This window comes from Cyclopterus lumpus, chromosome 12, assembly GCF_009769545.1.
Source record: "Cyclopterus lumpus isolate fCycLum1 chromosome 12, fCycLum1.pri, whole genome shotgun sequence".
In the NCBI taxonomy this organism is placed as follows: domain Eukaryota; kingdom Metazoa; phylum Chordata; class Actinopteri; order Perciformes; family Cyclopteridae; genus Cyclopterus; species Cyclopterus lumpus.
The window spans coordinates 13,678,101-13,694,317 of NC_046977.1; the positions used below are offsets into that span (position 1 = coordinate 13,678,101).

The 16,217-nt window shown below is 42.6% G+C and overlaps 2 protein-coding genes across 2 annotated transcripts in view; one reads left to right on the forward strand and one right to left on the reverse strand.

Moving 5' to 3' along the window:
• Positions 1 to 9,477, reverse strand: pum3 (pumilio RNA-binding family member 3). The gene is made up of 18 exons (XM_034546263.1): positions 8,682 to 9,477; positions 7,624 to 7,691; positions 7,341 to 7,538; positions 6,780 to 6,966; positions 5,665 to 5,740; positions 5,194 to 5,287; positions 4,926 to 4,992; positions 4,628 to 4,802; positions 4,391 to 4,494; positions 4,137 to 4,215; positions 3,798 to 3,896; positions 3,196 to 3,249; positions 2,990 to 3,070; positions 2,738 to 2,880; positions 1,869 to 2,091; positions 1,346 to 1,433; positions 1,019 to 1,109; positions 1 to 650 (listed from the first exon to the last, which is right to left on the reverse strand). Exons 2-18 carry the CDS (start codon positions 7,688 to 7,690, stop codon positions 521 to 523), a joined length of 1,956 nt encoding a protein of 651 aa, XP_034402154.1. The 5' UTR covers position 7,691; positions 8,682 to 9,477; the 3' UTR covers positions 1 to 520.
• LOC117740093 (cilia- and flagella-associated protein 44) overlaps positions 9,138 to 16,217 on the forward strand; it is a 22,097-nt gene continuing 15,017 nt past the window's right edge. Inside the window, 12 exon segments of the mRNA XM_034546262.1 lie at positions 9,138 to 9,316; positions 10,772 to 10,904; positions 11,076 to 11,238; positions 12,095 to 12,197; positions 12,283 to 12,499; positions 12,644 to 12,758; positions 13,451 to 13,615; positions 14,268 to 14,423; positions 14,527 to 14,574; positions 15,352 to 15,451; positions 15,574 to 15,668; positions 15,767 to 15,976. Of these exon segments, the coding sequence (XP_034402153.1) occupies positions 9,241 to 9,316; positions 10,772 to 10,904; positions 11,076 to 11,238; positions 12,095 to 12,197; positions 12,283 to 12,499; positions 12,644 to 12,758; positions 13,451 to 13,615; positions 14,268 to 14,423; positions 14,527 to 14,574; positions 15,352 to 15,451; positions 15,574 to 15,668; positions 15,767 to 15,976 (1,581 nt within the window). The 5' untranslated portion in view covers positions 9,138 to 9,240.

The following is a 16,217-nucleotide window of genomic DNA, read 5'->3' on the forward strand; positions in this document are numbered from 1 at the left end:
TTTTGTTTTTTAGACATACAATTTTTTATTTGCATACATGTTCTTTTCGTCTGATACAATTACCATTCAGAAAGCTATAAAATGTTCAAATAAAAAGGTGGCACAAACCGTCGGGACTAATGGACAATGTGCAGCAGTTTAAATTACAAGAAAAACTGTAGTTTGTATTTAGCAATGGTTTGGGTTTTATTTGTCCAAGCTTTTAATGTGGAAAAATATTGAGTTTGATTGAATTACATTATGTGAACACAAGAGGCATCTGCGTATTTTAACCTGTTTTCTTGTAGCGTCACCTCGTTTCATTACTCAGGTACAATTCTCAACATTTACACACAAATTCATGTCCGCTTCTCCACATCAGGGACGGACTTGACAACGGTGCTTCAGGTTCAGGTTGTAGCCACTTCCTGTAAAACGCTCGCAGTCTTGTCTGCGTTTTCTGGTAAAAAAAAAAAGACCCACTGCTGCACAGGAAGTGATGCCTTTTAACATCACAAGTCTGTTTTGGAATCAAAAGTCTCTACTTGTTCAGATTTTCCAGCAGGATCTCAGCTCCTTTATTGTTGCCAATGCTGCTGAGCTCCGCTTTGATGGACTCCAGCGCCGCCTTCACCTCTGCGGCCACAGACTTGTCGTAGCTCTTCAGGAGGCTGCACACAGAAACGCAGGCAAAGGTCACAAAGGTCAGCTTGGGGCCAGATATCCAAATATTATCCAATAAATAGGATTTCCTACATTGAACTAATTATGTGTGATATCGTGGCTTCATTGTTTGATTGTGTTGTTACCCATTTCTAGATAAAGGGCTCCATCTTTGGGTTGGCCTGTGCAACGCTTTGTTTATAATCAGTTATATTGTGGTCACTTTAGGTGTCTGATATTATGGAAAGGACTCTAGAGAAATAAAACATTATCCTGGCCACACAAACACTAAAAGTGTCTATCTGATCCTTGATGGAAAAGCAGTGTAGGATGTAATCGGATTTTCTTTTGTGTGTGTGTATATATTCACACTGACCTGCAGAGCACCATGGCTCCTCTGTTGGCCTTGACCCAGGTCTTCAGATTGTCTGTTCCCACTGTGTCCACCAGTATCCTGCCGAACCGCTCTGAGAGAAGGGAGACACGGTTACTGTTGAAGTCATACTTTGTCGTCTTTGTCTTCACTGATTTCAATGCACTCGAAAGTGTGAGGCATACAGGCAACGCACTGTAACATTCTTCCTCGTGTTCGTGATTCTATTTTATATCACAGTTGCCAAGGGAAGTTTTTCAGTGACTCCAAGTCTCTCCAAGTTCATTTTCATAGCATGCTGCCATAATCTGATCCTAGCCGTGCCTTTACCTTCCTTGCCGGCCTCTGCCAGCGTTGTGTCCTGCTCCATGAGCCATTTCAGCACCAGGTGTCCTGCTGGATGCTCCGCCATGTGAAGCTGCAGCAGGAACAAAAACTCAAGCGTGAAGAACTGCCCCTTGTGTTGAAATACATTAGTTTGAGGAAAACCTCCATCCTAACACACACACACACACACACACACACACACACACACACACACACACACACACACACACACACACACACACACACACACACACACACACACACACACACACACACACACACACACACACACACACACACACACACACACACACACACACACACACACACACACACACACACACACACACACACACACACACACACACACACACACACACACACACACACACACACACACACACACACACACACACACACACACACACACACACACACACACACACACACACACACACACACACACACACACACACACACACACACACACACACACACACACACACACACACACACACACACACACCTCTCCGTTGGTCCCTCCTGGTACCAACTCGTGATTGGCCAGCTGAGCCACGGCTGTCATGGCGGGCCGCAGGTCCCCGCAGGCCGACGCCAGGATGTCACTAATGGTGACGCTGGACGCCTTGTCCGTCACCATGGTGGCAGCGTTGTCGCGGAGATGATCCAGCAGCGGCGGGGAGACGACTTCCAGCAGCTCCTTCCTCCGAACGGCCATGTCCTTTTTACTGATGGAGGAACGCGGAGCCGATCATTTGCTTGGACCTTGAATACTCTGCCAACTGATTAATTTCCCTTCAGGAGGCATTTCTATTCCGGTCATTATAAATTAGCACTTTAGATGCTTTTGTTTTGTCGAGTTGTGAGGCCAAAATAACATAACTAGATTGTCCTCGGTTTGAGGTGCGAAACTTTCGCATTGGAAGTTGAAATATTTCAACTCTGGCGAAATTTCGCAACGTGCGAAACGCATCTATCGCTACGCTCGCCGAATTTTGCAACCAAACGCGTTGACTTTACATGGGATCCAGACGCGCGAAAGATTCGCAACACGTTTGGTGTGAACGCCCCATTACACAAGATAATCATGGAAGAACTATTTTCTTTCTTCTGAACTACATCCGCCAACCGGATCACTGCGCAGAAGAGCCGTGCGTCTACACTCGATACTGCCAGCTTAACTACAGTAGCACTACGGCGCTTGTTGATGCCAAGCTCGGCCGAGGGGAACGCATCAGTGTATTTACGTCACGAGAAATAAAAATACATGGCAGTGAACATTGTACTTCCTTCCCTTTCGTACTGACAGCAGTCAGAAGCGTTGCTCGTAGCTTTAACAGCGACAGGATTGGTTTGGAAGATGGAGTCCGTTACCTGTGTGTGTTTCCGTCTCCTTGCTGCAGCACCTTGATGATCTCCGGCAGCAGGTGAGCAGGGTCTCTGGGACTCAGCAGGTACAGCAAAACCTTCTTACCATATTTATTACAGATGACCTCATCCAGAGACAACAAGATCTCCTGAACAGGTGAGACAAGATTATTAATTGTTTTAACATTAACATCAGCTTTTCTCACTGACTTCTTAAGTCTCGTGCTTTGTCATCAGACCACATGACTTCACACTTACTGAGAGCACGGCCTGTTTGACAAGCTTGGTGTCGTCCACGCAGTCGAACATGGCCAGAAGAACCAGGTGACCGAACTCTCCCTGTGGACAAATGACTCGTGGTAAATAATCAGCATTTAGTTTCTGATCTTTTCTAAAAAATAATGAGCTCATAAAGCATTGACAGCTCAGTTGCATTATCAATGAGAGGAGCTTTGAGAACTCACCGTGGCAAACTTCACAATGTAGGTCTTCATAGTTTTGATAATAACTTTTCTGTCCTGAAAATATAAGTAAAAAAACTTTACTAATTATACAGTCTGATGGATATTTTTTTTACAACAATGAGTTTAAAAAAAGAAGGGACAATTCACCATCTTTTATGTGGATATCCAATCTGTGTTGATGGTAAATGTAGTCTTTAGAAATACCTCGTTTGTGAGCCATGTTGACAGAAAAAAGCAGAGTTCGCATCGCAATCGTTTTTTTCTTCCTGCGCGTCGTTGGAAGAACTACTGCATTTTGTCTGAATGTTCCGCCGTATTTATTGGAGCCTGTGGTGCGAGAATATGCAGCGGAGAGACCGAGGCTGCAGCTGCATGAGTCGTGCAAGAAGATTTGGTCGCCAGAGACTCTACGGCCGCCAGAAGATAACGCAGTGCACCCTGGTACATGTAGGCACTGCCTGCACGGCTCTGCGAGCAGGAGAAGTCCACTTGTCTGTCTATATAGCGCGTGCAATGCTTCAATTGACTACATTTACCATCAGCACTGGTTGGACAGCCATTTTTCTTTGTTTGTGTGTGTGTGTGTGTGTTCACACACACACCTTAGCTGTTCCGTGCCAAAAACAGTGCATTGCCACTCGTGCGCCGTCGTGTGTGTGAGCCATGTAGACGACAGACTCTCTGATCGACTCGATCATCTCCTGCTCACATCACAACAAAGAGGAAACACATCATTGGTAAATACAGTGAGCACCTAATAAACACATCAACCTGTCCTTTACTGTAAAATGTTGTGCTGCTACAAAACTGTAATATTTGTCATCTACAAAAGGTCAAATTTCTGCATTTGTATGTATTTTACAGCACACTGCATGTAGCCTTCCTAAAAGTATTACTAGGGAAATAGATTACTACTCAAATGTGTGTCAAGCGCTTCTTACCGTTTTCGGTTTGTCGGGTGCCAATAGGAAGAAGTCCAGAAAGACTTTGTGGACCAGAGAGTGTTTGATCACTTGTTCTCTGAAATGCAACAACAGCAAAGGTTGTAGTCGCATGGTGTACATTTTTTTTACATAGACGTCTCTTTTCCCCCTCCTATTCCTCCGTTTTCGTCCCTTGACGCAGATGAAAACAGTTGAAAAATGGCCACCAGAAGTGCCGAGCGTGCGACTTTGCTTTCGTTTTCTCGTCTTACTTCTGAGCCATGGGTGTGAGGATCTGCTTCATCTCGTCGATGATGTTGTTCAGCTTGTCCGGGTTCGCCTCTGCGACTTTCTCGATGGTTTTGCACACAGACGACTGGACACAGGGGCAGAGAAACGTCCACAGCAGCAGATATTACACACACATAACCATATTTGATCCAATACGGTACCATCGACATTGTCAAATACCGTGACACGTGTGTGTGTGTGTGTGTGTGTGTCTGTACCTTGCAGATGGTGAAGGTGTTCCCGTACAGCCCCTGGGTGAGCATAAGTCTCTGTGCGAGCACGGCTTTGTCGTTGTAAGCGTACTCGATGATGGACGAGGCCGCGGCGTGGCGAAGCATCGTGCGCACGTGACCCCTGAATGTTTTCATCACAACTGCCACCAGCTCCTTGTTCCTGCAGATAAAATAGATACACACATACACAACTTAAATAACATTGATATCTTTAAACTGAACCAAATGCGAGTCTGATTGGAACGTGGACGTTTGCAGAAGAAACCAATCCGAGCTGACTCACCCGTACATCAGCAGTTTCTTCACCACGTGTTTGCCGTACTGCGACTTACACAAATCGACGACGTCGCCTGCGGGAGACAACAAAGCACCCACGGTTAAGATTTGTTAATTAGCATTAGCTGCTCTACTCGTACGGCAAAGAAAACTGTATTAGCTACATCGATAAAAAGGTTTAAACTATGAAAAGTTGATTCTTCAGCCACAGAGGAAACTAACCACAGCAGGCTAGAAAGGTAGCAGATGAAGAAGCACAAAACGTGGAGGCTCACCTTTGAGCTCCTCAAACAATTCCTGTCTCTGCTCATGGCTGCCGAACTGGATGAAACACTGCAGCACTCGCACAGAGTCGTGAGCGAATGCCATCTGGAGGCAGGAGGGCACAGTCAGAGAGGATGGCCAAAAGGAGAAGCCAAAACATAAGTTGGGTCACCATTTTCTCCCCCTGTACAACAAGGTGTGAATCTGCCTTTTGTTTTATGACCCGTCACTTTTTTTTTGTTGGTGAATCCATAATAACTTATGAACAAACCCATGAAAATAAGACCCAAGTTGTAATAAACTAGAATGATCCTGCCTAAAATATAAGTTAAAAACACATTTGTTCTCTTGGGGCATGTGGCCACTTACAAATGTGTTTGTTCCACTCAAGGGCCACTCAGTTGCGTTAGTGAGCACTTTTTCCTGAGAGAATGCACAAAATAGCAACGCTGTAGTAAACGGATGAAAAGACAGTGACTCACCTGTTTGATCTTCCCGCGGACCAGATCGTGAAGCTCTGTCATCAGTTTAATCTTCAACTCGTTGTCGCACTTCTTCCTGTTAATACATGCAAACCACCATCATCATGATCATCAGTGACCAGCCTGCGTTTTTTGGCAACAACATTGTGACATCGCCACAAATGTGAGGAGAAGAATACGTTTGCATGAGCAGTAGATGGTTTAGTCTGGTGAACTAGGTCACGCTCATTCCACCCTACTTTAACCTCCTACAAGTCATCAGTAATCATCTAGCGCCCCCACAAGAGCAAGGGGGTGCGGCCCAGGAACAAAGAGGACAAGAATTGTTTCTTGGGAGGGAATTTTGGTCTTGATTGTGTGGAGGAGTAAAGTTGGAGCCGGGCAGCCTTCTAGTGGAAAATATCCACATTTGGTTCAGTTCTTTGGCGGTACCAGCAGGGAAACCGGCGTGTGCCGAGGACCATAAAGTGAGCTGCAAAATTAAGCCATGGCCAGATAATTCTGATTCCAACCCGACATGCGGTGGGATTGAGTTTTTGTGTGCAGTGCATTGCCTTTTCCTGGTTTATCATTTGGAAGGGAGGATAATGAGCCTAATTTTAAGTTTCTTGTATCTGCCCTCCTTTGGTGCGGTCACAAGGGGTTCGAAGGCAACCCAGATTTGCTTTCAGTTCCTCTCTTAACCAGGTCTTAGTACCAAAGTGGTCCTTGAAACTGAAAATGGAAGAGGTATGTTACCCATGGTGGCACATATGTGAAACTACTGTAATTGCCTTACTTTGATGTTTCATTCGAGTTTAATTATGTTTGTTTTGAGGACATTTGAAGAGTGCAGATGTCAAACAGGATGAGTTAGTGGAATAGGCAGAGCCGTTTCAGGAAAAAGGTCACTGCTCTTTTTGCCCGTCTGTGACCTTTTAACGAACATGACTGAGATATCTTCCCTCTTGAGCGACGTGTAGTTTTACAACAAATATGTGGTCTGTAGAGGAATGTTTACATTTATTGGTCACTTTCTTTTTAATTTACAAATGGTAAAAAAGGGGCACAAAGGAGGTCAAAGTTAAAGATTCAACTCTCACTTTTTGTGTGTGTGCGTGCATGCATGTGCGTACCTCCTGAGGTCTCCCCACAGTTTTTTGCACTGACAAATGATCTGGAACATGTCCTTCCTCTCCGCATGCTGTCTGCTATTCTTCAGATCCTTCTTTATTTGCTGCCTGTTCTTCTTGAGCTCCTCTTCTGTCAGCTCCTTCTTCTTCGGATCAAACTCGCCTTTCTTCGTCCTCTTGGCCACCGGACCTAATCCCACACAGACAGAAATCCTTTTAAAATGATTTCACATTGCAAATTAAGTGTAGACAAGACTGCTTTGAGCACAACAGCGAAACAGGCGACCAATCACAAGATAATGTTTATGTTGTTAATATCCCATTTGTTTTTGTGTATAGTATTTCGATCTTTACTGGATATTTTGTGTATTTTTTCAATTGTTACTAGGAAGCTGTTAGATTTAGTTTACCGTCATGTGACATGAAAGCACAAGAGGTCTGTCAGTGAAACCGCTAACTGGTCAAAATGTTCAGCAGCAATGAGATGTCAAGGAATGAAATATGCAAAACCACATTGTAATCTGACCAGGAAGTATTATAACAAATAAATAAAAATATTCTCACCTTCACCCTCTTCTTCATTTTTTGCTTTAAATGGCATTGTCCTCTTCTGCGGCCCCATGCCGGCTTTAGAGGAAGGGAATTTGTGTTCTTTCTTGCCGCCAAAGCCAGCCATCGGCCTGCCCTTTCTCTCTGTGTTGTTGAAAGGTTTGTAGGGCTTCTTACCACCTGGCTTACCGCCAAGTTTGGTCCCCATGGAATCTGGACGGAGAAAGACATGTCAATGACAAACCTGGTGGAAAGTGATGGTGTAAATCGCTGGTTGATGTAAACTATGACAGCTTACCTTTTCCTTTCTGCGAGAACTTCTTTCCATCTTTCGGAGAAGAGTTCTTTTTTGATTTAGCCTCCATGCTAGTGTGCATTGCAGAGGAACATGGAGAAGAGGACAACATCAGAAAGCCATAAGTAATCTGGGCTCTAAAAAAGATTTCACAGACCAACGCCCCACAAGTTTCCAGGCCTATTTATTTAGTCTGAGCTGTATGTTCAGCTAAGAAGAAAACAAACACAATATCATACATTACGAGATCAAGTTTTGTAGTCATCGCTGCTGTAAGTATCTTAAACTTAAATAGTTGGACCAAGCTAGCTGGAGAGTTTGATTGGATTTTGTCTGCATGAAGGGCGTTAGAGTTATCGAAAACAGGACTGTTCCCACCAAGTAACTGTATAAAATCGATACAGGCACATAAGTATAATAAGTTTGGCTACTTCATAAATCAGATTTAAAAAAATATTTAGAAATTAAGGATCCACACACACACACACGCACACACACACACACACACACACACACACACACACACACACGGCAGTTACCGTTAGACGTAACTTTAGATACAATCATGTGGTATGAAGTCAATGTGTATCCGTTAGCGTCTTCAAGGAGACTTTGCAGAGGGAGATTTAGTTCGCAAACGTTTCCAGTTACATACACAATAAGAGGCACTCTTTAAAAGCCCCACACAACAAGAAACTAGCTAGCTACATCTGTCTAGTATTCAACGTCAGCTAAACAACCCCGGGATACGGTAACACCCTGAGGAAACTAAGGCACCGAGTACTTTTGATACTTAAGTACGTTTTGCTGGTAATTCGGTGAGGTTACTTGTCACGCGGTTAAGTTAATTTAATTATATCACGACTTCACCTAGGCAATGTTAAGAGTATAGGTTCTTTTTTCCCACGGAAGCAATAACCTAGTTAGTTTACAGCATAAATAAACAATGCGTTTGATGTCAACACATGTCATTACTGTCAATAACTCCAATCTTTGGTTTATCCGCACCAGTAATACGAACGATAACACAATATACATATTTCTTTACCGGTGTAACTTACATTTCAGGCGTACACACACACGATGTACCAGCTCAGTCCCATGCGTTCTGTGACCGGCGCGGTTTACGACACAAGACGTCCAATCAAACTGAACCTTTGCTGTCGTAAAGCGTAGGTTGTCGCAAACGTGGAGGACGCTTTCTGTAACGTCACAGCGACAACTCTGAAGTGGATTATTAGTGTTAACCCTTTCCATTTGCGACATGTTTCCCGAAAATGTTTCCGCATGTCCCACACTGGCTCTGGTTGTCTTTGTTGTTATCCTAAATTAAAACAACAACAAAAAAGCATCTGCAATGAAAAAAAAAAAGGTTGATAACTACATTAACCAGCAGGCTCTCCAGAGGAGTGACTTTCCTTGTTGCCTGGCAACGCCTCCAAACTAAAACGGACTAGCGGACGTTAACTAGCTAGTTAATCAAGTGCAATTACACAGAATAACTTAAAGTGCAATGCTAGCTAACGTTAGTTGCTAACGTTTTATTGTGCTTTATTATCACTTGCGGTGCTATTTGGTAAAATTGGAGAACAAGCAGTTGATTCAACATTAACAGCGGAAATGTTGGAGGAAAACACAACTTCTGTTGGTGAGCGGACGGAGACCTCACCGACAGCGTCACAGGGAAACGTTGAAGGTAACGTCGCCATCAAAGCGGTTGTTTTTTCCCCAAAATATTATTTTCAATTAGAGCGCTTTATGTAATGCTACAAACGACAGCAGTTTGCGCTGAGTGTCTATTCTGAATTCAGGTTTTTTTCTAGTTGCCCACAGTGGGAAAATATTTTAACTTTGGGTAAAACGCTCCGCTCGTCACTGTCAACCTAGTTAGCCGTCCAATCACAGTTGAGGAGGGGCGGAACACATAGCCTCCAACTGATCAAATGAGTTTTATTAATATATATATATATATATATATATATATATATATATATATATATATATATATATATATATATATATATATATATATATATATATCCATCCATCCATTTTCAATACCGCTTATCCTCATTAGGGTCGCGGGGGCGCTGAAGCCTATCCCAGCTGACATAGGGCGAAGGCAGGGGACACCCTGGACAGGCCGCCAGTCCATCGAGGGCACATGTAGGGACATACAACCATTCACTCTCACATTCACACCTATGGGCAATTTAGAGATCAATTAACCTGCAGCATGTCTTTGGACTGTGGGAGGAAGCCGGAGAGCCCGGAGAGAACCCACGCTGCCACGGGGAGAACATGCAAACTCCAACATGTATATATATATATATATATATATATATATATATATATATATATATATATATATATATATATATATATATATATAAATATATATAATATATATAAATATATATATATATACACATAAGTATATATATATATATATATACCGCTATATATTTCTATACCATCGCTATATATTTCATTCAAGCACTCAAAACACCTCTTCAAACTCGCCTTCACCTGCTAACCCCTGCGCCCTACCCTCCACTACATGACTCTTCCGGATAGCTTCTGCTGTTTTTTTTCTAATTTTTTCTCCGAAATGTTCTGTTTATTTGTTTTGTTTGCTCCTTGTCTTTCTATTTAGTGTTGTTCTGTTTGTCTATGCCTTATGTAAATCGACTTTGAGTGTCTAGAAAAGTGCTATATAAAGTATTATTATTATTATTATATAATATATATAATGTTGTTGTTGTTGTTGTTTGTTTGTTGGATAGTACAATATAGTAAAGTCTGCAATATCTCATTAACCACATCTTCTGTCCCTTCGTGCTTCGTGTAGAGTGAAGTTTAGAGGTTATTTTACCAGACTTAACTAAAGCCTCTCAGCTAAAAAAACAAACAAAACTGCTGCGTTCTGAAAGAGAAATACATCCCAGTTAATCCATATATGAATACCTATGTTTCAGTTTTTAAAACTGTAATTCTTGAGAGAAAAATTAACATGACGGCGGCTGGAAGCTGCTGTCATGTTTCCAATGTTTCCTCCTCTCCAAGTCTAACTATAAAGTTGCTCTGCACACTCCAAGTGTCAGAGAACTTTGACCTCTTCAAATGTTTCTTTCCTCACAATGAACACCAGTGGAGCAGCAGGAGGTTGAAGAGGGACCGAAGGAGCGGCGCTCTGCAGACATGTACTACAACTATGAGGAACTTCACTCCAGACCGTCCACCACACCTGACTCTGAAATCCCAGAGAACCTCCTGCACCTCTCGTATCCTTCTTTGAAAATGACTTGAGTCTCATTAAAAACTATTGTATGCCACATCTCCTCTGACTTTCTCTCATCGTGTTTGGCAAATAAGTGGTGAGAGAACATCTAAAGTAAATCTTGCGTGATGCTTTGGTGAATCAGATCTTGATCCTTAATCCGCCGTGTATTCAGTCACTCCTTTGGCTATGACAGTGGGCGCAGGGGGAACCTGCAGCTCCTGGATGACAGGACTCTGATCTTCATAGCAGGCAACCTGCTCGTCCTGTTGGACGTTTCCACCAAGAAGCAGAGATACCTCCGCTCCTGCAGCGGAGGAGGAATCGGCTCCATTACGGTAAGATGGCTGCCAAACTACACGTCAAATGACAAGTGACCCTGAGGCTCCAGTCTGTCTGTGAGTGAGTGAGTGCAGGGGGCGCTAATGAGATGGATAAACAGACAGGCCTACTCAAGTGCAACTTTTAAAAATTGTAGCTGTAACTTGAGTAGCGATTTGAGGATTTCTACTTTGACTGTGCTTTATTTTAGAGGAAAATACTGCAGTATCAACCTGCATGTTTTATAATCAAAATTGCAATACTATTCTAAGGCATTGCTAAAGTATCACTAAGATCACCTGACAGTGGTTCTCAACCTTTTTTCAATGATGTACCCCCTGTGCATTTCAAGTACTCCCTTATCCCTTATCATTACATAAATCAGAAAATACTGGAAACAGTCATACATAAATTTGTTTTGTAAATGAATGTTTTTTTCCCTCAATAAAATAAAGACAAAGATATGTATTGTAAAATCCCATACATTATGCAAGAGACTAAAGGGCGAAACATACCCAATAAATATCACCATGAATCAGTTGGTAACTTAACTTTAACTTTCTTTTACATTACAACTTTTCTGAAAAGTTATTTTTATATTTGGAAACTAGGAATTATCTTGATTTGGTTTTACAGGTGCATTTATGACCATCCCCAAGAGTATGCTCCGTGATCCTGCCTAAAATATATGATACGATGTGATTTACGATTTAAAATTAGGTCATTAATTCAGTAAAATACAATTTCACAGAAATACCCATACATACAAATGTTTTATCCGAATTTGCAATATACTGAATCAACATGCATGTGAAGACAAAACGTATCACTGATTATTGCTTGAAAATAATTTGTGTGTGTGTGTGTGTCAAGGCACACCCTAGCAAGGAGTACTTTGTTGTAGCAGAGAAGGGAACGAAGCCCAACATCATAGTATATGAATATCCCTCGCTACGACCATTCAGCATCCTCAGAGGTAAATGGGACCAAGATGCATTGAGATCGACTTTTGTTCAGATTTTTTGTCTAAGAGAATATTTTAACCTTCTTCATGTGTGTAGGCGGTACGGAGCGGGCATACAGCTTTGTGGATTTTAATCCCGACGGGAGCCTGCTGGCCGGCGTGGGGAGCGCACCCGACTACATGCTGACGCTGTGGGACTGGAGGAAGGAGGAGGTGATGGTGAGCTGCAAGGCTGTTTCTCAGGAGGTCTACCAAGTCAGCTTCTCCCAATACAACCCGATGCTGCTCACATCATCAGGATCTGGACACATCAAGTAAATGGCATACTGTATCCTCCTAAAACCTTGCAACTCTGTTAAAGCACTGCTATGAATTTACTTCAGGCATCAGAATCTGAATAATCCCCTGAAAAAAACAAGTTTGTTTATGAAAATACCTTCCGTCCTTCTCTCTCCCAGGTTCTGGCAAATGGCGAGCACATTCACAGGCCTTAAGTTGCAAGGATTTATGGGACATTTTGGGAAAACTGCAGCGACTGATATTGAGGGCTATGTGGAACTTCCTGATGGAAAGGTATGTGCCCTGCTGGTCTGACAGGTTGGGTTTTTGCAAAAGTCAGGAAGGCCTCGAAATGTATGGAAGACTCTCACAAAATCTGCCATGTTGCAGTGAATAATGATTTCAAAGGCACACAATAACACAAGCAAACTAACCAATCGAGGCAGCGGTAGACCAGTGACTCTGGTGTCTTGAGAGGTAAAATTACAGTTTTTTTCATAGTAGTCTGGTCTTTTTGGCGAGAGCATAGATGGATAAGGAGGCAGAGTGGGCTGTCTGAAGGCAAGGTAGAGCAGGTGAAAATATTCTATTCTAAATATGAACTCACACTTAAACTTATAAGGATGTCTTTCATTTCAGTGGCTAAAGTACGGTTTGCTGCTGCCCCCTTCAACAGACGTTTATTGCTTAGTTTCCGTGTTGGTACTCCTGTCGGTTCCTCCAAACTTTACACAGATTATGGATGAGTAGGTCATACAAAAACCCACAAAATCTGAACTATCCCTTCCCCGTTTGGAAAAGTAAAATTACAAGCACAACAAATATTTGAGCATTTATTGATGAATAAATTGATCGAAAGCTCCTGAAGAACAACTGTTTTTTTGTGGTGGGATTGTTGTATATTTGGGATTCGATAATCCTCTATAAGACTTAAGAAAACAAACAATTACTTCTGACCCTCGACGCCCTTTGTCTCCTCCTGTCAGGTGGTGTCTGGCTCAGACTGGGGCAACTTGTTGCTGTGGGATGGGAATGGCATCAAGGTGGAGATTTGCTGTAAGGAGGGGCGGAACTGCCACGTGGGGACGGTCCAGCCATTCGCCCTGGAAGACGGACAGCTGATGACGATTGGCTCTGATGGAGTGGTCCGGGTGAGATCCTTGCAATAACATATCCTCAATATGCTTCACTTTTAAAAAACGCGTCTGTCAAGTTTGTAATCATTTGTTTTTAAAAAAATATTTTTGATAAACTAAACTTTGAGCATGTGTGACTGTTTTGTCATAATTTCCACATTGTTATTAGTTTTATCCATTTTTATTTAGTTATTGTCCAACCAAATATCTTCTGAAGGCGGTCACATTATATTTACATGTATTTTGTGGCCATAAACATTGTGATATTAAATTTTGTCTGCTGCTCCTTTTTGGTTTGTCCTCTTTCTGTATTGTGAACAAATTCCATGAACACATCAATGGCAACAAAGGTAGTCCTTTCCTAACCTGTCTGTGGCTCATTCCTTTCCTAACACAGCTGGGGCCTTTTAGAAAATATTCCATAAACGGTCGACTATGTTCAGTGGTGGATTAATAAGCATTTTGTCTCTCAGTATTGGACTCAAAAACGTTGGCAGATAAAGTAATTTGGTTCCAATATGAAGAGGCTTTTTATTTAAATGAGAGCATTTAATTTGTATGCCTTGTTGGCATTCCTTATGAACCTAACCGAGCAGGGATGATGACCCAGATGGAGGTTGTCTGTAACCGGCATGACTTTGTAACCCTCCCCCTCTGCCCCATGCAGGGTTGGGACTTTGAGAGCATCGACACTGCCGACAGTACCGGCGACAGCAGCAGGTTTGAGCTTGAGCCCATGAATGAGATGGTGGTTGGACACAACGTCTGCCTCTCCTCTGTGGTGAGGAGCTCCCTGCCTGACTCCTTCATCTGCTTTGCTCAGGTCAGAGGGCGATAGGTCAAAGGTCACCATTTGCAATACATGATCCAGCTGTGGTTGGATCAAACAATTCCAAACCTAATCCCTCCACTATTTGGTCTTATAGGATTCCAGCGGAGCCATCTGGAAACTGGATCTTTCATTCACCTACACGGTGAGTTTTGTTTTATAGAGTTGTTATGTGTATTAAGTATTCCATTCTTGGTCAGCTAGTGTGTCATTTCTAACATTCCTCCATTGATGATCTTTTAAATTTTGTTATCTTTTCTGAGCTGTGCTGACTGTAACTTGTGTGAGGAGAGAAAATCGTTTACATTGATCTGCACCTTTTTAAAAAGTCAGTGTATTTATCGATGAATAACAGGGTATATACCATGTATATACCTTTTCTTCGCATGACAATTTACTATTGGAGTGTCACATCACACCAAAAATTCAGTCAGCAACTTGGTCCACCGTCCAGATCAAGTGTTTCTATACATGAATACAAATGTGTTTGTAGTTATATAATAGAATATTGTCCAGTCTTCATGGAAAACTACAATGTAAAAAAAGAAGAAAGTACTCCGATACAATCATTAATTTAAAATGTATTCAGTAACATAATTAAAGTATCGCAATGTCAAAGTAACTTGACCAGAAATCAAGTCAGAAGCTATTGTGTGAGGTTTTTTGAAATTGTAATGCTGCCAAGAATCTGAATATTTACTAACCATATTGGTAATCTGATTACGTCTTTCTTTTCTGTAACTGTGACAGAATATAGTTACCTCTTTTCTTTGTGCATCCTAATTTTGTACTGTAGCGCCGTTCCATATATTCTGTTGATAGCAGACCATATTGTAACGTCACATGTCATGATAAAAGAGTACGATAAACGTGGTGTCCTCTCCCAGTGAAGAAACAGTCGGTGTATCATCTGTGTGTGCAGACTCCAGATCCAGAGTGCCTGTTTTCCTTCCACTCCGGGGCGATCCAGGGCCTGGTCGCGTCGAGGAAATCTCACCTGATGGCCACGACCGCTCTCGACCGTGCGAGCCACGCATTTCCACACCTGCGCACCCACCGTACATGTTTGCAAATACACTGACTCAAATACACACACACTGGATATATAAAAGGTACTCTGCCTGCCTCTGTCCCTGATCTCCAGGTTCAGTCAAAGTTTTTGACTTCCTGGCCAAAAGAGAGCTGACCAGCAGTCGCTTCAATCAGGGAGGAACTGCTCTCAGCTGGGCTCCACCTTTGGTGGGTGAAACCATGTGAGAATGTGTCCATGCTGCAAATTATGACGAGTAAGTACTCACAGATAACTGACCCGTGAGGCTCTGGCATTTTGTCTTTAGGTGAACCAGAGTGGAAGTTTACTGGTGACGGGCTTCGAGGACGGGGTGGTCCGGATACTGGAGCTGTACGACCCTCAAAGGCTGCAAGTGGTCACCGGGCGCAGCCCCAAAGGAGATGCCAAGCTGCGCCTCAAACAGGCCTTCAAACCCCATAATGCCCATGTAACTGCTATTGCATATGAACGAAATGGAGAGATCTTAGCTACGGGGGTAAGAGGTTTTCCAAGAAAAACACCTGGTTTCGGGAACATTTGTGTTTTAAAATATATCTTTTGAGTGTTAACGCTCGCCACCAGTGGGCTTGTATTTTGCTCCTTCTTTAAGGACGACAGCTATGGTCAGCGTGGACTCTGGAAGTTTCTTTGGTAGTCAAGCAATATGTGTCGGTTTTTGTGTGCAAAAAGAAGACAATTAATCTGACAGCTTTTGTTGATGCAGGTGATCTCAGCCT